Source organism: Coptis chinensis, chromosome 8 (genome assembly GCF_015680905.1).
Source record: "Coptis chinensis isolate HL-2020 chromosome 8, ASM1568090v1, whole genome shotgun sequence".
Lineage (NCBI taxonomy): Eukaryota > Viridiplantae > Streptophyta > Magnoliopsida > Ranunculales > Ranunculaceae > Coptis > Coptis chinensis.
The window spans coordinates 20,592,325-20,618,626 of NC_141463.1; the positions used below are offsets into that span (position 1 = coordinate 20,592,325).

Sequence of the window (26,302 nt, forward strand, 5' to 3'; positions counted from 1 at the left end):
AGTATAAGGTACTTAGGTACGCAGAGTGAGAAGCGGCCTTGAGCCCCAATCACCTAGTTGGCTAATCAAGGCTTCAGGTCCAGGTTCCATGCCAATCATCCCAGCTACTTTGCTTGGGTTTCCCAGAAAGTTGAAGTTGAACTGTTTTATTCCACACCCACATACTAAACCATAAACACTTTCAGTTACACCATTCTCATCTCCGGACTCAAATGTGAATCTATCACTGCCAAGGACACCTTCTGTTGATGGTCCACCCAAATATCCCGCTGAGTGTGCATTTGCCATCGTTGCAGTTGTCTTTGCTACATTGGTTGTTATCGTCACAAAGCAGAGACTGGTAAGTTTGTGATCGAGAAGCAGGGAACAAGGGGTCAGTTTGAAGGAAGCACTCTTTACAGTTTTCACACTGAGTCCATATAAAGCTGCTACCAGTGTCAACAATCAGGTAGTAGTTCTGGTAATTTGGTTGGGGTGGTGGATTATCAATAGTGTCGAGGCCAACTTTGGCTGTATAGTGAAACCCCTGGTAATCTATTTGTGAACGTATCACCTCGGGAGCAACCTCCCAGGACTGATTCACAGCTTTTATAATTGCAGCCAGGTAGTTTATTCTCGCATCATTCTGATGCAGAACTCCCTCCAGCCTTTGCTCCTTAGTGAGATCTTTGACATAGAATGGTGACTCCTACAAATCCCAGTGAACCAGTTTCATAGTGAAGCCAGTAGTGGTTGCTGCTGAATTTGTTACAAGTTTAGGAACATGAAAACAGAGAATATGCATTGTAATGAAATAGAAGAAGCACTCATGATGGCAACCATTTTCCTTGATGAAGTGGTGGAGAATAACTAGCTTTCGTTTACATTATATAACCTCGTTCTGTCCTACGATTTTGACATGTAACTCAACAAGATGTGCTACTAAAGGATTTTAGAATCTACATTTCCAATTTAATCAAGGAAGTTTAAGACTTTAAGTGAGGTTTAAGTTTAACCGTTGATACCATCCCTATTCATCTTAGTAGGTGGTTATCCAATTTAATTTCAATTTCAACCATTAATCTCCTCTGCAAGGGGTTTGCTGATGTTTATACTTTTCTATCTAATTTCAGCTTAGGCTACGTGTATTTCACATGGGAAGTACCATATATAATTAGAGTGAGTACCACGTTGAGAACTCAGAAACCGAGTGAAATTGATAATGTGTCGAAATTATGTTCCTTCTTTTGATAACTTCCGCGTAATTTCTCCCGTTATCTAAACATTTCACATTTTGTACATGAACATGGGAATTCCCAAAATAAGAGCAAGTATCATAACTGAGAAGCCGAGTGAAATTGATTCATTTGAATATTTGATACTCCTTGAGTATAACATGTGCAATGCAATAAACATCGCAATTACCAACAAATTCACAGCAATGTATTCCTCATTTGGATGCCGCCATCATAACTAATGGAACATATTGTCTGAGTTCTATTAGAGCAAAGCAAGTCCAATGGGGTTGCTATATGGGATGCTAAAGGCCATATAGCACCCCAAACACCAAATGAACCATTCTAATGGGGATGCTAGGAGGGTCTTAAATTTGACTGGTGTGATAAACTCAGCCAAATTATTGTAGCCTTGTTTAGCAGTTGCCAAAACTATGTTTCGGGAGACGGATGACACAATTTATGTCGTTCGTGTATTAAATTTCTGCCGTCTGTATCAATTTGGCACTCCAAAGTTTTTTTCTTCCATTGGAACTGTTTTTGAGTTTTTCGCATCTCAAATTTGACTTGCCTACTTAAATTGCTAAATTTCCTACATGGTACCGTTTTACCAGTCAAGTTTAAGAGCTCAAGTCCAATGGAGAGCTGCTAAAATGGGATGCTAAAAGAGTGCCATATAGGATTTTTAGACTTTTTAGCTTGCCACCAAATTTGGCTTGCCAAAACATCAAAAACTAGTCTAATATGAGGGTTTTTTTTTAGCATTTTGTGAATCAAAATTGGTGGACAAACGACAAACTTTCTATCGTCTGTCACTATTCGATGAGCGGACAGCAGACTATTGAACAGTAACCATGAACAGTACAAATAATAGAATTTATGTCGTCCGTCTCCCAGAAATTATTTTTAGCGCCAGCTAGACAAGACTACAAATTTAGCTAGGTACTAGATTTTGGACTCGGGCGATATCTATTAAATATTTTGTGTGCTGAAAAGGCTTTACAAAATGTCTTACACAAATTTTGGAATCAGAATATATTTTTATTGAAAATCAACTGAAATACGTTAATGAGTAGCGATTATGGTGTATAAATACTTGAAAACTAAGGCATCAAATTGAGATAGCCTCTTCACTTTGTGGTTTAGGATATTAATCCCTAATTTTTAAATGGAATTATCTTAAACTCGATATAGTTTGTATAATAGTTTTCTTCGATTTATGGTGATTTAGCGGTAAATCATCACCGCTCGGCTTACGTTCTAATGTGTATAAATCACTAAAATATCTATCAAATCGCTAAAACAGATTGCTTGTTTCCGTATCTTCAAAGAATACACTACTCCTACTTGAAAAGATTTATCACATGAACGTGTTCTACGAAGAATTGATAAATACAAAAAAAAAATCTCATTCAAGAAAATGTGTTCACCTACTTAATTAGAATACTCCCCTAACTATTTTCTCTTTTTCTAGGTGATTATTTGTATACATGCAAAATATATTTATTCAATTTCAACATGAATAACAGAGAAGATCATGTCGTTCTATGTATTTCGTCAATGTGAACATGTCAAAGTGTTAATGTAAGATTGGGTGGCTAAAATGAGTAATGACCATTAATTTTCATATTTGAACAATCTAATAATCAAATGGATGGAAAAAGAGTATGCTTTTCAAATAACATTCCCTTTCCAAACTTGAAACTTCTAACACACACCTTGAACTTATAAGAGAATGCTCAAATATTCCATCTTATTCCACATTTTTTCTTATTTTTATAGTAGATTTATCTATTCTTAATGTTTCTACAAGCACATTGCAAAACAAAGTTCGGATGAAGAAATAGTACCACAAATTTTTTCCAATATTGCACTAATGTTGCAAGGATTAAGTTTGATTGTATTAATAAAGTGCCACAAAAATAAGTATAACAATAATTCACACAAACACTCTTCACTGTTTTGGACCAAAGAATTATCATCCATCAATTATTAGTAGAACACTCGTAAGAATTTTTAAGCTTAGATATATTTTACTCCAAAATTATTAAAATTCCTACAACCAAAAAATATTTAGTTGTGGCTCTCTTTGTAACCAAAGTTTGTTGCGTATCGAATAAAGGTTATGGAGCTATTGCAAGTTCAACTGTACTTCCTTCCATCGCTTTGAAATGCTCATCACAATGTAAATTCAATAATAGCTTTTTATGCAATACCAAGAGTAGCTCATATAGGACATCATATTATTATACAACTTAGCAAAATCCTACTCCATATAATGATATAGACATTCTATAAGCACACCCATTTATGAAGTTAAAGAGGTGAAACATACTTGGCAGGATCCTACTCCATGATATGGACATTCTATACGCATCCTGACCCATATCGTTTAACATTATCATATCTTCCTACACTCAGAATGAGCACAAATTTTGAAAATTTATTTTTAGCACTATCCCATCTTCCTGTACTCAGGAAAAAAATAACAAAACTTAAGAAGCCAAAGACAGCCACCTCGATCAGTTAATTTAATCTTCGCTCCTAAATGAAGTGATTTCACTCACCGTATCTTTTATTTGTTATAAAAGTCAGTTCCAATTTCTGTTCCAAGAACTAAAATAAAATGTAAGAAGGTTGTATATATTCAGTTCAAAGAAATCCAATGTATTGTTTATAAATGAAATTAGTTAAGTACATATACTTAAGGTTTTGCTTACCATTTGGGCCCTAAAGGAAACCGTCCCAAGTGCCAAATACAATTTTAATTTTGAGTTCATTTGTGTTTCCCGGTGATATCCGGATACAAAATCTAGATTGTTATATATAGTCAGCTCTTATTGTGATAGAAAAAGCTCTATGGATTCACATATAAACGTACTCTATTGCTCTATATACATTGAATAGAAAAACAACATCACATGCATAACCATGCATTACATCTACCTGTCTTTCAAATATGACTATCGGTGATCGTCCGATCCTCTCTTAGTGTTCTTAAACCGATAGAAGCACAATTCTCTACATTAACGAGAAAGAACTTGGGAGAGTTTCCACCTTGGCATTTGATATCCTGTTAACTTTGGCCTTTTCTGAATCGAGTGTTCGAGTGTATGTATGTAAGAGGTTGTGTTTGGATGATTATTAGATATATCATTAGATTGTCTAAAGAAACAATGTCATATAAAGAAGCATAAATCAAATGTGTAAATAAAAGCACCCCTTCATAATAAGTCGATGTTCTTTTTATAGGTCTAGACTTTCAATATGTATTATCATATTGTAGCCTGCATGTGTTTGAAAATCAAAATGAGATCCAAGAAAAAAACACGAAAAGGAAGAAAAGTGCATATGTTAAAAATGTGAGAGTGTGTGATGGGTATTCAGACACTTCCTCGGGAAGTATATTGGTTTACTTCTTAAGAGTTTAATAACCAACAACAAATACAAATTCCAGGTATATGAAGGGGTTATACGAATAACATTTTGAGTGTTCTTATTCAGTATGTCTCACATGCATAATCCTTAGAGAATGTGGGGAACATCGGAAGCTGATTTTACACTCTATAATAAGTTATTAACTGAAGAATATATAATGTTTTTGAAGCCGCGTTAAGGATATATTCGAAATAAGTCGGTGCTTTATCATAGATACTAAAAGTGTATGATTTGTAATAGAGAATTTGCTTCTACAAATCACATATTTTTTAGCAATTTTTTTTATTTGATTAAATATATAAGAATTGGAACACTACAAGTGTCTGATTCATAATAGGAAATTACCTTCTACAAATCACCTATTTTTTAGCAATTTTTTTTATTTGATATATATAAGAATACAAATATATAAGAATTGGAAATACACTCAAACTCTCTAAATATAAGAATTAAAAATACACTCAAACTCTCCAAAGAGGTTCCATGTATGTGGGATTATAGGCTATTAGAAAAGACTATCTTTCATATTATAGTGCCACATAGGAGAGAGAAAATATTGTCTCTCATATTAGAGTGCCACATAGGAGAGAGAAAAATCTTTTTTAGAAGTCTCTGCTTTAGTATATGGACAAGGTTTTCGACCCGGCCATATGGCCGGCTCTTTCAGAGTTTTCCATGACTTGGGTATTTGTAACTTTGTAACAGCACTACAACAATAGGAAGAAACATATACACACATAACATGTGTTTTTTTTTTATACTCTAACGTTATAAGTTATAACACAAAAAATAATCCCTACCAATAGTCAACAGTTTGAAGGTTTGATATTGTGATTGCCTGCATAATCTCGAGTGACCAACCTAAGGCCATTAGTATTGGATGTTCCAGTATCTGGAAAATTAGTCTCTGATAAGAGCCCAAAACTGTAGTTTTAACCCCTTAATAATATTACATATAGACCAATTATATTTATAATAAATAAGAGTTAATACTGTTTACGTACTTTTGTGTATTTCAGATCTTTGAATCAATTATGTGAAGAAATATTACACTTTTGCAAGAGAAAGGAGCAAAGGTTGGTTACTAAGAAGTACCCAAACAAAAAGAGAAATCTTTTAAGAAAGAGAGAAAATCAAACTATATAGCCATAAATTTGAATCTATGGTTAAAGCCCAAGTTTCAAGGAGAAAAAGTCTTTTTTAAAGCCCAGTAAAAGCTGAAAAGTCAAAGTCAATGCGGGAAAAAATAGAGCATAAAAGTCAACATAACTTCCACAGGCCGTATCTTTGGACTCAGACCTCGGAATGGGGTCTATTATATGTCAAAATGATTGGCTCGGGAAGAGATTTCTAATAGTCTAGGCCTTGATCTAATAAAAAGGTAAAAGTGGATGAAAAGAGCTGTTGCATTAATTTCCAACAAAGAAACCCTTTTTGGACTTAAATAATTAGGTTTTGGGCTTGATTTAGTGGCCCAAAATATAGCTCCAAAGCCCATGCATGAAATTGTAAACCTAGCCCTCTCCTATATAAAGAGGACTATGGCAAAACTATAACTCTCTCCTACCTCTTGTCTCTTAGCTTCTCTCTTTAGTTAAAACCTAGTTTATGTTTTATTAGCCTAGCCACCATTAATTCAATTCAAGTTATTTTTAATAAAATAGTTCTTTCATTATGTCTTCTTCTTCTTATTATTTATTTCATGATGGTCTAATAATCCATAGCTAAACCTCCATTAGAGGGGTTTGATTGAAGCTTTAATGAAGACTTGATGTGTTAGTATAAAATAGTTGTATTTAAGAGTTTCAATTCTAGAGGGTAGTTCATTCACCATGAAGAATGAGTTTCAAATTCCTCTCATGATAATTATTAGTTGGTTAGAGATGCCATGAATAATTAGGAATAAAAATACCTAGCCTTTATGTTGAACCTTGTGTGAAAACATAAAGATTAGGGTTGCAACAAATCTATACTAGCATGTTAGGGATTAATCAAGGTGGATTTCAAATCTCCCTAATTCCTTCATCATATTCACATCTTTATTTAATTTTCATAGTTCAATTTAGAATACATCAAATCATAATTTTCATAATATTAGTTATATTTAGAATAATTACTCTCGTATTGTTTAATTGTTCATCATTAAGTAAATTAGTTATTTTCTAAACAACTAGAACTGGAACAAATTCTTACTCTAGTTTTATTTCATGATAATTAAGAATAGAAACTTTGATCAAACGAGTATAATTTATAGCTTTACTTCTTCCTAGCATAAATCAGTTAAGATAGGGTAAACGACTATTAATTTACTTTTCTCAAATGGTGTCGCTGCCATCTTAGTTGTGTTTAGAATTAAATTATCTTAGTTTTCAATTCTACAATTGCCCAAATTCACCCACCCACCCTTTGGTTTGAATCTGACTATATGTTCTGTTTCTTGAAAAAACATAATTTTGCTCTTGGAAGTCTACTGAAAATTTTCAAAGTTGTAACTCGGAGTGCGTCCGTGCCCTTATTTACACTAAACTTGAGCATGCACGCGCCCTTCCTTCCAGTAAGCAAATTTCGTGTTCTTTCTAATTTTCAGGCCCAGCCCATTAAGAAAGCTCCTCTGAAGAAAGCTCAATATACACAGGTTAGTTACAGGTCCTCTTTTCATTGGGAATTCTTGTTTCTTTAGTGTTCCAAGCATCCACAGGACAAGTAGGTTCGTATTAAAGATGCAATTCAGAAGTGTAGCAAGGAGGCATCCAGGTTCTCCTTTCTTTAGTCCTCGTTTCTTCTGTCGGAGGAGTTTTAATTATAGTATATCAGGTTTTGTTTGACTGCTGTTGGGCTTCTTTCTTATTGGACTTAGCCTTGCATAAGAATAAGGTCCGAGAAGAGAAAACCATCTAACGTTATCTATAGTAAACATCAACGCACACGCCTATGTAAAATATCACACACTACACCTGCATTAATGGTTGAAGAAGCAAAGACTCCTCTTTCTCTGATTTTTATAAAGCCCTAAACGATGGCCCTAAGTCATGCATCGTTCTTGCAGATCCAGTGGGGGATTTTCGAATTCCCCCGAATATTTTTAATTTGTTACCCATTTTTCATGGTTTAGACCACGAAAAGCCTTATCAACATATGCGTAAGATAGAACAAGTTCTCACTATATTCCATCATACTAATGTAGGTTCTGAACAAATTAAACTCAGGCTGTTTCCTTTCACACTAGCCAATAAGGCGACATCTTGGTTAACTACCCAAATGCCTAATTCCGTGGACTCATGGGCCAAACGTGTTCAATTGTTCATGGAACAATTTTACCCATCACTGAAGGCAGATGAAATGATTCAAAAGATTCATTTCTTCTACCAGAACCCTCATGAATCCTTTTCAGAAACCTAGAACAGGTACACTGATCTTCTTATATAGTGTGCACATCATAACCTTGCGAAAGACACGCTTGTTCGTGCCTTTTTCAAGGGGCTTTCACATCATTATAAGGAGGTTCTTGATATAATGAATGGGAGTAGTTTCCTTAGTAAAGGAGCCTCAGAGGCTTATAGGTTTTTAGAAGATCAATTCAAGCGTAATAATAACTGGAGGAGGGTAACGACATCCCCCGCTCTGCTACTTCTTCTTTTTCCACAGCCAAGGCTACCAGTATGTTTAAGGTTAAATCTGATCCCGAGCTTAGAATACAAATCTAATCCATCACGAAAAAGGTAGTAGCCATTTCTATTCAAAATAAGCCTACTCTTGTCATGAACATCAATTCTCTTCCATATAATTTCTATTTTAGTCTTGAGCATACCGACTCCTATTGTCCTCTTGTCTATGAACAACCACCCGCACAACCGGATAATGTTTGCTTGTTAAATAGCCTTCATATTCCTAACACACCTTGGAGACAAAACCCCAACGTCAGTTGGCGAAATAATCAACCAATTACACCTCCGGGGTTTAATAATCATAATATTATGCCACCAAACAACTATAACCCAGCTCCACCACGACAAGGACAAGGACTAGGTAATTATAATAATAATAGAAGTATCGTCCCGGTTTATAACAATTATCACGACCTATAACACCCCGTGTTTTTATTTAATATTTTCCTAGTACAATAAATAATAATAATAATAATAAGAGATAAAATAAAATAAAAGGATAAATATTAGTAAGAGATAAGGTAAAGAGGATAAACCCTATTCTCTATTGGAAGGGGTTTTTGAAGAAAAAAAATGTGTTTACATAGGAGTTGACACGGAGAGTTTTAAACAGGGAAAGAGAGAGTTTTACACAGAGTGGAAAAAAAAGAGAATGACAAAGGTTATTATGATTGTTTTCTGACGATTGTTAAGTGCCGTTTTTCGTTCTCAAGTTTTTATTTCTTCACGCCACTCGTAAACACAACAGAGGTGAGTAGTTATATTTTTCACTCTATTTCACAAAAGCTTTACTGTCAGAGTTTTTGTTCTCGCTCAGTTTTTCTACTTTTTCCTATGTCGTTATTTTTCTCATCCTATCAAATTTTTGGACTAGTTAGATGTTAGTATAGTTATTTACTAAATCATTGAAACTCTGAATTTAACTGTTGGAACTTGGAAGAAGTCGTTAATGGCGGCGCAAGCTAGAGTAATCGTCTGTATCTATGCGCCAGAGAAATCGTCCAATATATTATCTATTTTATCTGAACCATTATAATGTTTATTATATCTGTGGAATTGTTGTTGTGTTGGTTAGATTATGATTGGTGTTAGTGGGATGTTTGAGTGCTGTAGAGTGGGGGTTGGCGAAGCTCTGAAGGAGTGTTAATGGCGGTCCAGATTGGGTTTGGGGAAAGGGTTGTCAATGTAGTCTATATGGTAGGTTGTTTTGATGGATGAATGGTTGGTTATAGTGAGTGATTGAGGGCTGGAGAGTGGGGAGGTGCTGTTGAAGCTTGAATGTCCATTAATGGCGTCAAAACGCGATTTTAGAGGAGTGATAGAATTTAAATTGGATGGTATCGGCATACTGGGTTTTTAGGGAGGAGTCAAACCGCTGGGATGAGGGGTGGTATAGAGGAGTTGGTGGTGTCCGGAATTCGCGGAGGAGAGCTGCTGATGCGCGTGAGGAAGAAGAAGAGATCATGTTCCTCTTAGTTGGGCTTGGGCCAAAGTGTTTAACTTTTGTTTCTTTTAAGTTTGGGCCGGTTCTATTTTTTGTTGGGGCGAGTTCTAATTTTGTTTACATGGGCCGGTTTTCTTTTAGTTTTTGGTGGGCTGGTTCATTATTGTTTTAAGTGGATCTGTTTCTTTTAGATATTTCTAGTTGGGTCCAAACCATAACCTTAACCATGACCTTAGTCATGAGCCCATGAGCCATGCACCTTTACCTTAGCCGTGACATGAACTATGACCTTAGCCATGAACCATGGCTGACCATTAGTCTGTTGACCATGAAAATGATATGTTGACTGTCGACTTTGACTGTTGACCATTGACTTTTTGAATGTTGACTTTTTAGACTTTTGACATATTGAATTTTGTGGACAAATCCAATAATAGGATATTGTCGAAACTTGTATAAACATGTTTGTAATTATCTAATAAAGATTTGGCGTGGTATTATGCAATAATATATATTTGGCATTGATGGACTTTGATTTTGACTATATGACTGATAAGAACTACAAAGGCTTGATTCCAATCTTAAAAGATTTGGATACGTAGGCAGCTTTGAGCAAAAGTGCAGCCACTACACTATATTATATATTATATATTAGTTTTTGTGATAACTACATGTGCACAATGTTAGTACTTAATTGTGTACATGATTGTGGTTGTTTAAAATGTATTCACGAGATATTTAACTAATGCGTTATTCCTGATTGAACCTTTTGATATTTATGATTTATATAATTGATAATGAGGTGAGTTGATTAGTTATTGTGTTTGGAATATTTAGTAATTATTTTATTGTTTGAGACGGTGTTTGTTTTGTAATGAAAATATTATAATAAATGAGAACTCTTGAGTGTTAAAAATCCTGTATAAAAATGTCAAGTGAAAATTTAATGTGTTGCCCACATCTTTAGATCTCTCCACGTGCACGCCTCTGTGACGAAAAGAAATGTTTATGACTAATGATGTCATGTGAAAAGCCGCCTTAGAGAGGAACTAAGGCATTCGCTTTGCGGATGGGCTGTATTCCTTCAATGTACGAGAATGTAGGTGGGTATTCCTTGAATGTGGCGGGAATGACCCAAGGTATTCATTGAATGTGTCATGAATAACCTGTTAGTGTTATGATAGGTATTCCTTAAATGTGGCAGGAATGACCTAAGGTATTCATTGAATGTGCCATGAATGATCTGTTAGTATTATTATGGGTATTCCTTGAATATGGCAGGAATGACCCAAGGTATTCATTGAATGTGCCATGAATGACCTGATATTTTGTTATGCCCAAAGGAGGCTTTGTGATTATGTGTATGGAGAGCCCAGTGATGGCTGTGACTCACAAATTACGAGTTTACAAGATGAAAGTATGTTCCTAGAGGCGATATCCCGCTTGGGACATATGTCTTATAGTGGTACTTGGTGTGAGTGAGGCACACGGATATGTGTGATTTAGCAAATGTGTGTAGTACAAATCGTGGAGTATGAACTAAAGGTTGGGTTGTGTCATTGAATAAATGAGTCAACAAGATAATTAATAAGCAAAGTAAAAATATTGATTTTACGTGTGATGGAGTTATTGCTTATGATGTATATGATTTCTTATGAGAAATATATACGTGGTTTATATGAGTTGATACTCACAAGGGATGAATGTACTCCTTGGGTGTGATATTTCTCCGTTCTCATAAGTAGACGAGTGGTTTTTAAGTAAAAGTATATGAATTGTGTGATGTTATGAATGTGAAGTGTGACAGTGAATAATATTAGTAAATGATTGTGATTTCTATGTGACTGCGACATGACTATAACTTGATATGTTATTATGAAAATATTAATGACTTGTGATAGTCTAAGTTCTATGGTTATGCACGTAGAAACTTTATGACATAATGATATCATATGAATAACTACCCTTGATATAGGTATTATGATAAGTGGTATTCCTCGAATATGCGGGACGAACCAGGTTTTATCAATTAGACTTAAATGTCTTAAATGAAGTTTGGTTATGAATGGAAATTTGACTGGCTGAGATAAATCATTTTATTGTGATGTCTAACTCTATTTTGCAGGATGGTAGGATCTATTAATCTTTTCTGCAGGGACATAAATATCCTACCCTAAGACGACGTGTTGGCTTAAAGGTAAGGTATACCAAACTCATATTTAATTAGGTTATCATATGTGCATTAAATAAATGGAATGTAAGTGGTATTTATGTTGTAAGTTATTTTGGAAAGTGGGAATGATGAGTACTGTTATATGAGATTCTTGGAATTTGTATATTGGGGGTGAAATCTTACTTGGGAAGAAACTATACGTCTTCCAAGTTGAAATGGTTGGTAATGTTATATTTATTAATTTGAAAGATTATTATATATTTTGTTGTTAGTCTACTCATACCATGAAATTCAATTTGCTGACCCATGTTTGCTTTGTTTTGCAACGTGGGTGTGTTCTTGAGAACATAGACGGTGCAGTGCAGTGGATAAGGACACTTGATTTGGAGTTGCTCTTGAAGTCTTCTGGTTTAAGATTTTCTGAAGGGTACGGTTTTGTTTTGAGACAAATGTAATAGAGTTGGTTAGTTTCTTTGTAGTTTAATAATGTGATTTAAGGATTTTTCCTTTTAGTTTTCTTTTGATTTCAGTTTTGTATATATCGTGTTTGATAATAGGGTTTTAGGTTTTGTTTCACCCCGGGTTTCCAGATAATTGAATATAATTGCTTTAAATATTGTCTGGAAATTTGGGGTGTGACACAACCCACCCATTAATAATCAACGTGAGATAGTTCCTGTCACACCACCTGTGGCCACTACACCTTCACAACTGGATCGTTTCGATGCCTACATGCAAGCTCAACAACATATTCTACAACCCATTCAACAATCCATACATCACTTAACCCAAGAGAAAGCCCAACCAAAAGGGGTGTTTCCAGGTCAAGCTATAACTAATCCTAAAACGCCAAACACAACCTTTGAAGTAACCGATAATACTAGTAACGGAAATTTAAACGTAGGTGAGTTAAATGTCATCACCACTCTTCCGTTCTGGTAGAGTGGTTGATAACGCCGTCACTATGCCCGTTGATACACCACCAGTGGTCATTGAAAATGAAAATTTACTAGATACCAATATAGAAACTGAAGATCCTACTCCTATAGAAGTCCCTGTTAAATCCACAACCCAAAAAAAAATGGCCAAGGTTAAAAATCCTATTGACCCATATGCTAAATATAGAGAGAAACCACCATTTCCCCATAGACTAGCCATGTTAAATAAGGATACAAATTTTGATGAGATTAATGAAGTTTTTAAAAATCTAATGATAAACCTACCTTTTCTTGAAGCTATTAAAAAATTACCACAATATGCTAAGTTTTTAAATGAATTGTGCATTACTAGGCGGAAAACTAACATTCCAAAATATGCATTTTTAACTGAACAGTTTCCCACTCTATCTGAACATAATAGAATTGTTAAGTACAAGGACCCTAGTCGTCCAACTATACAATGCACCTTAGGGGATACCCACATGACAACTGCTCTATTAGACCTGGGGGCGAATGTTAACTTACTCCTTTATTATCTATATAAACAAATAGGTCTACAAGAGATGCAACAAACTAAAATGAAGTTGCAATTAGTTGACCATTTTTTATTAAGTATCTTAAGGGTGTTTTTGAAAACGTGTTTGTTAAAGTTCAAGATTTTTACTACCCAGCCGACTTTGTTATCCTTGACACAAAAGCCGCTAACGACTTTGTTCCTATCATCTTAGGGCTTCCCTTCTTGGCAACCGCCAACGCGCTCATAAACTATCGTGATTGTTCGATGTCCATGTCCTTTGGACACCTTTTCGTGAGGTGAATGTTTTCAAAATGATGAAACAGTTACCAGATACGACTATCGATGGAGAAGTTAGCATGATCGAGAGCTTAGCTCAAGATTATTTCAACAATACGTTTCCTGAGAACCAGATGCACCAATTCCTTTCCTTCAGAAGTTCCAACTTCGACGATGTCTCCCTGGACGTAGATGAAATCGAGGAAGATTTCCTTTGACTCTTTTGAAAATCTTCTTTGCCACCTCGCGAGTCCCCCCTATCAACATCCATTCATCCCTTGACGTTATGACGGAAGATGAATTTTTCACCCTCTATCCCAGTGATTCTTTTGACCCACCTATTGAGGAATGTATAGCATATCTCAAGGCCTCTAATGATATAGAAATAAGAACACTAGCTATGCACCATTCACCCACCTCACATCTTCATGTCACTCATTCACCTTCCATCACAAATGTTCCCTACCCTCCACCTTTTCAAAGGAACCTTCAGTTTGCACTTGACCCTCTTGCTTCTCATGTGCTTCATAATTTTCTAAACCCTCCTAGTAAGAAAATACTACCCAAGGACAAGCCACCTTTCATTTTTAGATGTGTGATTATACCAACCCAAGCCACCAATGAGTTTTGTGCTAAATCCACATTCTCATTTTTTCCATTCCTCCCTTCTAAAACTTATCTATATCCCACATATCTTCCACAACCATCCATTTTTTCACGATCATTCACTTGGCAACCCTTTCGTTAGAGAAAAAAGAAGAAATTGCATGCTAGGTTAGGTTCTAGATCTATCTGTATTCACTTTCATTCCACTACGCCATGTCATAGAAAATCTTTGTGCCTAATTCTGTTTGGGTTTGCAGTCCATGTTAATTATTTATGGACAGACCCGCAACTCTTTAAATTGTTGATATGTGGTAACTACATGTTAATACATGTTTTAGATAAAGTCTCGAGTATCTGACTATAAAATACTCATTTTATTATTCAGTGTACTCCATTCCAATCTTATATTATAGGAGTGCACCATTAAGGTAATTGGACCCTCCCTTTGGAGTGTATGGCTGTAAGTACCGAATCCTAAGTCCATGTTTAACGTAATTCATGTTTTCCACTCTTGCATGTTTTCTCGTTTTTGAGTTGTGTTTCTCTATGGAGTGATTTACGTCCTTAGTGCTTTTTTTGTTTTCTGTTATATTAAACCTTATTCATAAAAAGTAAAAAAAAAAAAAAAAAAATCCTATAAACATTAGTCTAGTAAGTCTCGGGAATTTGACTTTAAAAGACCCACGTTTTAAAACAAATTTTCTAAACCATGTTTTCAAAAATTTGTTTGGGGGTGGGGTGTTTGGTCTTTCCATTCTTTATCACTCAACTTCATATTCTTCTCCCTTCCTCCTCTTGTGGCTAGTTCATTTGTATTATTTTTAAGAATATTTCCCTATTTTAGTAGATTTTTTATTCCGAGTTGTTTAGTTAAGATGTTAATATTTGATTATGTAATTAAGTTGGTTGTTATTTGAATTTTAAGTTGGTTTAATTTTTGTCCAAGCATGCTATCTATTTTTCATGAATCCCACCATTCCGACTTGTTTGGGGGTGGCATTATTTGTTTAGCATTGTATTTTACCATATCCACATGTTTTTTAATTAATATTGCAATGTTTAAGGAATATAGTTTATATATGAGCATGTTGCTAATGTGGTGTAGCTAGAATTAGCTACTGTTGTTTGGTACAACCTCAAAGGTTAAAGGCATTAAGATTGCTATTTGATAGGCTATTTAAAACCATATAGAATTGCTATTGTGAGCCTACTCTCGGCTATTTCTATTTTGGTTTTAACAACCCTTTTCTTATTCCATCTCTTTCCTTATCAATTTGGGAACCTTTGTTTAAGAAACTAGTGCTCTATAAATACATGGAACGCCATATACTTCACACTACACCTCTCATATTCATACCACAAGGCTTGCTCCAAGCGCGCACGCCCTTATTTTACATTAACACAGAGCGCGCCCGTGCCCAAATTCCAGTATCGCAGATTTTCCTTTTCTCAGAATAGAACGCGCGCCCGCCCTCAGACATAAGCCATTCTGAGCACCCGCACCCTAACCTTAACATACATCTAATTCTTTTTTCTGGGGTTTTCTGCAGTCACTTCTAGGAGTTCAGTAGTGTATTTGTTTGCTATGAAATCTCCTCAAATCATACCGGAGCAATCCTTTGAAGAATTGCTCGAGAGTGACACCTATTGGATCTTGTTTCACAACTTAATTGTGCAGTCAAGATGGCAGCCTCTAATGGTAAGTGTTGATGACACTTATTCTCCTACACTTACTGCTTATTTCTATGATAATTGTAAGTTCTTTTGCCGACTAGATGGGGAACAAGTGTTCTCTATCACCTTTGATGATGTAACAATGGATTTAAGCAAGTTTTTGTTATCCTATGCTATTGGACTGTCTATGCCTACTGCCCAAAACTCGTGGGGTGGTTATATGGCTGATAATATGTATATCTACAACTATAAGTATTTCCATGAGACCTATAGGGCAGGGATTTTTCATGTAGAGGACCAAGGGCAATATAATGTAGCCCTTGGTAGCCTGTCCCTTAACTTAGGCACTATTATGTTCTTTATCATGCTAAATATTTTAGGGGAATGGCGTTTTTCTTCTATGAATAACGCCACTTGTGATGTCTTCCTTGCTCTAGCTGAGGGACGTATGCTATATGACCTTCCCCAGATTTTAGTGTCTAGTTTAGCACGAGCCCATAGTATGAATCATAAGTACCTTCTTATACCTGTCTTGGTTTGTCGAATGATGTTATGTTTCTTTCCTGAGTTCTATACCCATTTCACGAATTGGGTTGGGGTTGATATAATGCAACCTACCAATTGCATTATACGCTCTTTTCATGTTATGATTTGGCCAGGGTGGCGGTTACAACCTAATTGGGTTGCCCCTTACACCCCATCCGACCAAATGGCGTGAGGCCTACAAATTATCATGGCTTGAAAGGACGAAAAGGAACCTCACTTCTTTATAAAAGGGGAGGATAACGCGTAGTGCGGGATATAAAGTAAGTTTTACTTTTAGTTAGTGTCTGCTTATGTCCCAAGCAATTTAATTCTTGTTATTTCTATAATGGGTGGAACTCATATATATAGGAGATGCGTCTGTTTTTCTTTACCTATATTAGTATGTTCTAAATTTGTTTTGCAGGTGCTCTGAAATTTTCACGCGTTTCCATGGTATTTTCTATCCTTCTTATTTTATACTTTGAGGATAAAGCATGTTTTTGTTTGTTGGGGCGGCATAGAAACACGCAGCGAATTTAAAGGCACCTATTAGGATATATATATATATATATATATATATATATATATATATATATATATATATATATATATATATATATATATATAATATGCACTTGTTTTCAAGAAAAAAAATTATTAAAAAATATAAATAAAAAGTATTTATACTATGTACTTAGGAATATTGGTATTGTTTCTTTTTCTGTGATGATAGTAGTCTAGAAGTTTCACGTTAGCTCTTAAATTAGAATAGTTTTTAGAAACTTAGGTTAATATGTAGGCAATAGTCATTGCATATTTCCATAAATATATTGCATGAGCATCTATGTTTGTATTAGCAGTAAGTTTCTGAAATCTATGCTAGATTACTTATTCTACAAATCCAATGAGAATATAGCCTAAAAGCCTTATATGAGTGAAATATTTGAGTAATAACACAAAAGAGAAGTAAATTCCGAATAGAGAAATCACACGTACCCACTTGCTTGATCACTATACCATATCCTAAGCGAGAATTTAGGCCATTTTTGGATCGATATAGCCAAAAATTCAAACCTATATGAAATTATTTTCCCCTAGTCGCCCCTCTGAACCTTTCTTTAGCCTTTTCATAAACCACAAATCCTTTACCCTTTTATAAAAACAAAATAAAAAGGAAATCAGCCTACCCAATTTTGAATGAGTCTAAGAAGTATGATGAAATGGAATAAAGAAAAGAGAAAGACCTGTGAAAAATCAAGAATTTGTTAGTTGTTTCAAATAAGATAAGAAAAGAAAAGAAAGTTTCCATCCAAAGAAAAGAAAAAATAAATAAAAAGTTAGAAACAGAATCAAAGGAGTCAAAAGTCAAAAGCCAAAAGAAAAAAGAAAAAATAGCTAAAGATGGAAACAAAGTGTAGAAGGAAAGTAAGAACAAGATTTTCTCTAGTTACATAATATGAAGACCCTATTTTCTCAGACTTGTCCTTTTGAATATCCATTTTCTTCCTTCTTAAGCCATCACCTGATCCCCGTAATACCTAATAAAGACCTCTAGCTCAATTAGGAATATGTTGGTATGATAGTAAGTGGCAGATGTATTTGATCGATCTCGGCTCCCTTGTACGTCATTGAGATTGTGAGGAAAAGTGTGCCCACTGCACACTAGAGTGAGCAAAACTTGAATGGAAAAATCAGAGTGTTTTTGTCTTGACATATTTGTGATGACCTACTTAAGGATGCTATTCCAAAGTTTCAGAAATGGATCTGTTATTGCATTTCATAGCATAGTTCATTATATATATGTTTATCCGTAGATGTTTGATTATTATGCACGTATTAGCTTCGGTTTCAAATTGATTATTATGTATTCATTGTTAGTGAGATGTATAGATATCTGAGAATAAATAAGGAAACAGTAATTTTATTTTTTAGTCGTTGTAGTATAAATAAAGTTTGTGAGTATCTTTTCTGTAAAACTCTCATGAGGCTATAACTCGTCCACTAGGGAATTTCCTAGTAGTTTAAGGCCTTATTATATATTGTCAATGCAATCACACTCGGCAAAACGAGATTAGTTAGAACTTCATTTTTGGTCACTTATTTTAATTTCTCATCTTTGCTTGAGAACAAGCAAAATGCTGTTTGGGGGTGGTTTGATAAGTGATAACCGTAAAAATACTAGAATCCAAAATATTAATGTTAACAACACTAATACGTAATCCTACCATTCTTACGTTTAAATCAATTCTTCTTACTCTCAAAACATAATCATGCAATATAATGAGTAAGGATTCGTTCCACTCTTAACTGTCTAGACTTAAATTGAATTCAAATAATCAAACCCAAAAGGAACAATGGTGAGAGTAATGATTTGATGTGAAATTTCTATACTACCATTCCCAACACAAGAACAATAATAAGAACATGTCATTATGGAATAAGTAATTAACTTTATAAATCTAATAGAACAATAAGAACAAGATATGATTGAATGAATAACAACTACTTATTAATCTAATGAACAATAAAAACAATGATTCAATACTCAAGAAATAAACTAATTAATTAATCTAAAACTAGATCTAGAACTAAGGTTTAATGGCTACTTTTCTTATCCTAACCTAATTTTATTTTCTAACCTAACTATCTACCATTAACAAAAAGTCAAGCTCTTGTTTTTATACTTTCAGATCCAAAAATCGTGCATGGGCTTGGAGCCATGTTTTGGGCCAGAGAATCAGGCCCAAAACCCAATTCTTTCAGTCCAAAAAGGCCTCTTCAGCTGCAGTTGGCTTCAACAGACTTTTCGTCCACTTCTGCTTCTCTGATTAGGTCAAGGCTTAGACCATTGGAAAGCTCTTTCCGAGCCGGTCGTTTTGACATAAGGTAGGCCCAATTCCGAGGTCTGAGTCCAATGATACAGCCTTCGGAAGTTCTGCTGACTTTGTGTGTTGTTTCTGCCCGAGTCGACTTTTCAGCTTTTAACCGGGCTTTAGAAAGGCTTTGTCTTCTTGAATCTTGGCATTTAATCACATAACTCCTCAACAACCGACCTTTGCTCCTTTATCTCGCTAAAGTGGCATATTTCTACACATAATGGACTTTGAAGCCTGAAATACATATAAACACGTAATTAGTATTAACTCTTAATTATTACTCACGTAATTGGTCTAAAAGTATGACTCTTACAGGGTTAAAACTACAGTTTTGGGCTCTTATCAAACCACCCCCAAACAATATTCTCAAGCAAAGATGAGAAATTAGAATAAGTGACCAAAAATGGAGTTCTATCTACTCTCGTTTCGCTGAGTGTGATTGCATTGGCCATATGCAACAAGGCCTTAAACCACTAGGAATTCCCTAGTGGACGAGTTATAGCCTCGTGAGAGTTTTCTAATGAAGGTACTCACAAACTTCATCTATACTACAACGACTAAGAAATAAAACTATTGTTTCCTTATTCATGCTCTAAATTAACTATACCTCTCACTAGCAATGCATATAGAGTAATCAAGTCGAAACTTAAGCTAATATATGCATAATAATCAATCATCTACAATAAACATGTATACAATGAGTAATACTATGAAATGCCTAGCAGGTTCGTTTCTGAAACTTGGGATAGCGTCCTTAAGTAGGTTCTCATAATAATAGTCAAGATCTGACACTCTGATTTTTCCACTCAAGTTTAAGCTACTCCGTGTGTTGCACCTTTACCTTTTACAAATCTCAATGACAACAAGGAAGTCGGAGTCGATCAAACACATCTGCCACTTACTATCACACTAACCTATTCCTAATTGAGCTATAGGTCTTTATTAGGTGTTGCGGGGATTAGGAGATGGTTTAAGAATGAAGGAAATGGATATTCACTACTACAGAATGACACTTATACCACTGTTTTTAAATGTGGTATAAATATATTTACCACTGTTATGCAACCGTGACAATAGGTGGTGTGGTATATAATAATAGCAAAACTGTGGTATATATGTTTAACGAATACTACGGTTTTTCAAAGAACTGTGGTTTGTATGCCCATGATATACCACGGTTGTCAACAGAACCGTGGCATATAAGCTATTGAAACTGTGGTTTATATTAGTGTATGTGTTATAATACGTGGTATATAGTTATACTAAACACTATGGTTTATGCCAAACCATGGTATATATATATATTTATTTTAATAATAATACTAGTAGCAGTCTTCCACTTAAAAACCGAACCTGCGTAACAAAATGTACACAGCCTGCCTACGTACTACATTTCCATTTTCCCAACAAATTTCAAAATGTACAATAAACTATCAAACATTGCAAAAAAAGATAATAATAATAAATAAAAAAACTTCCATTAATTTTTTGAGTGCACTAAGAAAACAAACTTCAAATTCCTTTTCATAAATTAAAAAGGTAAGACTCATATATTAAACTGGACCCAACATAGCTAAAACTCATCCTCATTAAACTTCGGCTGAAACACCCCATTTTCACGGATACCAACTCTACCACTATAGGATACCAACTCTAGTACCATATAATCACACGAGGTAATGATGTGCCTTTGAAGGCTCGAAGCCCGAGCCATACATGTTCCCTTTTCACCAATTAAAAGAAACCAAAACTAGGTTGATTTTCTCCCCTCACTCGGATGTGGTCGACATTTCATTCCCCTCAGTCGTAGGTGCTCGCTTTTGATTTGCTAAAGTAGCCATTCTTCCTTTCTGCTTGTCGGTTTCTGCTCTCAATTCCTGGTCGAAGTCCCTCTGCCTATAAGTTTGCTAAAGACCGGCATGAACAAACAAAATGGAATACTTTCGGTTTCTATTTCCTCCATCTCTTGCACAACCTTAGCGTAAACTTTTAGCTTTTGGTCTCTCTCCTAGATCTGTGCAGGTTAAATAGAGAGTAAGCTCAAGCAGTTGACAACAAGCAAAGGATTGGGGATTCAGTACATGCATGTGCTAAGCGTGAGGTGTCCATTAGAAAAGAGAAAAAATAGTAACAATTCTAGCAGAGTGCGGTATATACTGAGTTTCATAATATAACATATTGGAATTCTATATTAGACCACAAAAATTAAAAGGAATCCATAACAAAGTAATCTTTCCCATCTTAAGCAACAATGCTTAAAGGCCCCCTCTTAAAAGAAGAGTTGAATCCACTTCCCTCGGTCTGTAACCCTATGATCAATCTTCTGCAAAATATTTAATGACTCATATTTGGATGGATTCTTCGAATAAAATGGCCAATGACATAGCCAAATTCAAATTGCAGTAGTTCAAAGTTCGACTTTCATTAGAAATTTCATAACGAACTACCAAGAGACAACCTCGGACATTCAAAATGAATCAAACGGTTTGTCCCACTACTCTAGGAAGAAGAATGATCCAAAGACAGAGTCTTGAATAATTCAACTTTACATTTAAACAATTGAGCTTTCTTTCACTACCTTCCTTTGTTATCACTACCTAAATCCATTAAAATCGTCCGGTCTTTTGCGGTTTTCGTGAACTTCGCTGCATGATACAAGTGAAATAACCTTGTCCGAGTTGAGAATGGAGATTCACAAGTAGAAATGCGGCTTCTGATATTGAATTCATAGAAACATAAACAATATATTGCAAATAAAACCCGACACCTTACCTAAAAGGTTCATCTCCAATTGTACTTTCTCGCACCATTTGCATCCCGGTAGAGCACACGGCGAAAGCATCTCGATCTTTCTATACCAAACATGTTAGCTAACTTACTATAAAGCTCTTGATGCGACCCAAGGACTGAAAGATCTAGGGTCCTTCCAACATCCTCGATTCGAGAAAACTTTTATAGTGGCGGTTCGGACCCGCCTTCACTTAGCTACGCTCTACAAAGTAAGGGTGAGGGTTACATGCTCATAAAAGTTTGTTGCATATGCATTTTACAAAAGCACATTATATATGTAATTAGACAAAATTGATATTTATACGGTAATTGCATAATTGATTGTACCCGGACTTCGAAAGTACAAAAATCGGCCTTATACCACTCGAGTCTCAAATACTACCCTCCCCCAAAAGAAAGAAAAATAAAATAAAAATAAATATCCGCCACATTTGGTTTGGGTCCATAGTCGATCTTTTCTTTTCACTTCCATACTCAACCCAAAGCGACGTTAGCGACGTTAGGGGTGACCATATAGTGTAAGGGTGACCCTATATTTCGATTGCATACTAATAAATGTATATTTTAAATGGGCATCCAACTTATAACCAATTGGTGATAAGTGGAGAGGCCCCATGAATCATATAATTTTATGCGTGGCTTAACATATCCCATGTGGGACTTTTTTTTTGTTTTTTGTTAAAGGTAATTGATTAATTATAAAGAATAAGGCTTACATGATATCAAAGGTAGCAGAATAGAGAAAAAAAATAAAATACAAGCCTACAATATAAATGAAAATCTAGTGAACAAAACAATAATAAGTCGTATGATGGTTCTCCAGATGAATCATGAAAGAAGGTCGAGAAATCCACCATATACTGTCTCCCAGTGTTAACGCAGCCCCCTGTCTGGCGCAACTGTCCGCTCCCAGATTAGTCTCTCTCCAAGATGGAGTGAGATTAATCCATGCCGCTTTTTCTTTCAAAGATTGCCAGATTTCTTTGACTCCAACGCGTTGTGTTGTGTTGTTCGAAAGCCCGACAACTGAAGTAGAATTACATACCACCCAAATATAGCGCTAACCCAAATCAATCACCTGTTTAATGGCCTGGATAATAGCCATTGTTTCTGCCATGTAGTTAGTGGATATACCCATCCCACCAGCAGCCGCTCCCAAGAAATCTCCTCTGTAGTTTCTGAAGACATATCCCCACCCCGATCTTCCCAGATTTCCTTTCGAACATCCGTCAGTGTTTATCTTGAGTATACCCAGAGGAGGAGGTAGCCAATAGCACTCAAAGATTTTTGGGGACCTGCGAATTTTGAGCTGTAGCTGAAAATGCTTTAGAATCTTGAGGTCATGCATCGAGTTTTCCATAATCCCCGAGGACTTATGGTGCACTCTTCTAATCGCTCTCCTGACCAAGAAGCAAACTTGTGTGTAGCTTGGAACTTTGTCGTCATAGAGGGCTTTGTTCCTGGTTTTCCAAAGACTGACCATGATCGTCAAGGAGCAAGCTTTCCACATATCCAAGATGAGTGAGCTGTAATGCTTGCTCTGCTGCCTCACATCAAAGAAGGACTCCAGTTCTCGCTGAATTTGAAAGATTTGCTGTGCAAACTTCCAAATCTTCCTAGCAAAGGCGCAATGGAATAGGACGTGCTCCAGAGTTTCCTCCTGATTTTGACAAATACAACATCTAGATGCAAGGTGAAACTTCCTTTTTTGTAGCTGATCATCCATTCTAGCAGCACCTTGCGCTAGTTTCCAAGCAATACCCTGTGTTCTCGGCAGAATTTTGGCGCTCCAAGTGAACTTACTCCATGCTGATTTCGGAGCTTTTTTCCTGATACCTTCATATGCCGCTGCCACTGTAAAGTGCCCATTTGTAGAAGCGATCCACACTCTTGAATCTTCTTTGGAACTGTCTGGTTGAGGTAGCTTAGAGATGTCGATGCCCAGCTGATGGAGTACTTGCGTCATCTCGTTGGAGAAGGACCATCTATCCTCGTGTATGTAATCACAGAGTCTAGCTTGGAATTTAACAATTTCTTTCCTTTCCTCCTGAAAAAAGTCACATATGGGCCTTTGCAACAGCCATTTCTCCCTCCAAATGTTAATCGCCTCACCGTTACCGACGTTCCAACCATGTAGAGATGCCATTTCATTGAGAGCCCATTTGATGCCAGGCCAAACTGTTGAGGTTTTGTAGTTTGACCATCCACCAACTCTGTTGGTATATTTCCCCTTCATGAAATCTTCCCAGTCTCCATCTCCGGACAGCAGCGTCCAAGCTTGTTTCATTAACATCGCAAGATTAATATCTTTGAGCCTCCTTATTCCTAACCATCCCTCCTCTGTTGGTTTGCATGATTTCTCCCAAGAAACCGTTATAACTTTCCTTTCCGCTGGGTTGCCACTCCAGATAAAGTTCTTGATGATGTTTTCACATTCCTTTATCACCGATTTTGGCCATTTGTAGATAGCCAAATTGTGAACCGGGATACTATTGAGGACATGCTTTGCTAGCACCACCTTTCCTTGGAAGGATAGCATTTTTCCCGCCCAACCTGCCGCTCTCTTTCTGATCTTATCCACTAAAGGAGCAAGAGCCGCTTTCGTAACTTTTCCCTTGATAAGAGGAACACCCAGGTAATTCTCCGGCAGAAGACCCTCATTGATGTTCAGCACCCCCTGTATACGGGTCTTTCTTCTATTGGGCATAGGGCTAAGAAATATCTTGTATTTTTCCTTATTGATAATCTGCCCTGAGGAGTCCTGGTATCAATTCAGAAGTTTCACCAGATTCTTGATACCTTTCATACTAGCATTGCTGAATAGAAACACATCATCAGCAAACATCAAGTGTGAGGGGCTACAGTACTTTGTATTGACCACCATATGTGAGAGCTCTTTATTCTGAATTAGTTTGCTGATGGACCTGCTTAAACAATCCTCCTCCAGGGCAAAAAGCATGGGAGAGAGAGGGTCGCCCTGTTTAAGGCCTCTTTCTACAGTAAAGTGACCTTGTGGGCCCCCATTGAGCAAAATAGATAACATATTGCTTGCGAATGCTCCCTTCAACTATTGAATCCATTTGTCACCGAATCCCACCTGTTGTAGCACCACCCAAAGAAAGTTCCAATCCATAGTGTCGAAAGCCTGCTAGATATCTATCTTTATGGCGATGTTACCTCCATGTCTAGGAGTATGAAGCTCATTAATCAATTCGGAAGCTAGTCCAATGGCCTGCTGGGAATTCCTGTTTGGGATGAACCCATATTGCTCCTTGCTGATGATCTTTTCTGCAAACGGAGATAATCTCATGGCAAGAATCTTAGTGATCACTTTATAAATGAAATTAGAGAGGCAGATAGGTCTGAATTTGTTCACCGTTTGCATTTTTCTCTTTCGGGATTAGCACTATGAAGTTAGCGTTAAAACCCGTGGGCAGTCGCGCTTTGATGAAAAAGTATTGTATAGCTCTGACAAGGTCATGTTGCACAATGTCCCAACAATGATGGTAGAAGCACCCACCGAAACCATCAGGTCCTGGAGAGCTATCTCCATTCAATTGGAAAACAGCGGATTTTACTTCTTTTGCTGAAGGTTGGGTGGAGAGAGAAGCGTTGTCAGCCTCCGTGATAATCTGGGGCATGGAGCCAATAAGATCCCAATCGATATCATGCTCCACCTTTTTAAATTTCTCTGAGTAATGCGCCACTAGGAAAGAACCAATTTCTTCTTGAGAGTCCATAGCGACCCCCGCATAATTCTTCATATCAGTGATCGTAGTTCTGCATCTATTCAGATTTGCTTGGGCATGAAAGAATTTGGTGCTTCTATCGTTGTCATTATCCCATTTTGCTCGAGCTTTCTGTCTCCAGAATTTCTGTTCTTGCTCCAATAACATCTCCACCTTATTTTCTTGGTCCACCATGAGAAAGCGGTGGAGTCCCTCCGACATGTTTCCTTGGTCAAACTGCTCCTGCATCTGTTCAAGGATTTTGGTTTCTTCCTCAACCTTCACCTTAATATTGCCAAAGACTTCCCTATTCCATGTTTTCAGAGCCCTTTTCAATCTCTTCAACTTTTGAGTAAGAATATATATCGAGTGTCCCATGATTGGAGTTTCCCAGCTTTGTTGCACCAGTTCTCTGAAGGAGGGATGATCACACCACAT

General features: G+C 36.2%; 1 protein-coding gene across 1 annotated transcript; it reads right to left on the minus strand.

Moving 5' to 3' along the window:
* Positions 1–12: 12 nt before the first annotated feature.
* Positions 13–26,302, minus strand: LOC147480458 (uncharacterized). Its single transcript, XM_086578658.1, has 6 exons — positions 25,657–26,302; positions 25,314–25,424; positions 24,945–24,952; positions 23,215–24,897; positions 400–688; positions 13–305 (listed from the first exon to the last, which is right to left on the minus strand). The coding sequence occupies exons 1-6, from the start codon at positions 26,300–26,302 to the stop codon at positions 13–15; spliced, it is 3,030 nt and encodes a 1,009-aa protein (XP_086434784.1).

Excerpts from the sequence above, each read along its gene's own strand:
- LOC147480458 (XM_086578658.1), bottom strand. The coding sequence starts at position 26,302 with ATGTGGTGTGATCATCCCTCCTTCAGAGAACTGGTGCAACAAAGCTGG. Across the intron at positions 25,425-25,656 it reads TCCAGGACCTGATGGTTTCG|AAAAGATCATCAGCAAGGAG; the intron begins GTGGGTGCTTCT and ends CTCCGTTTGCAG. Across the intron at positions 306-399 it reads ATGGACTCAGTGTGAAAACT|CAAAGACAACTGCAACGATG; the intron begins GTAAAGAGTGCT and ends CAACCAATGTAG.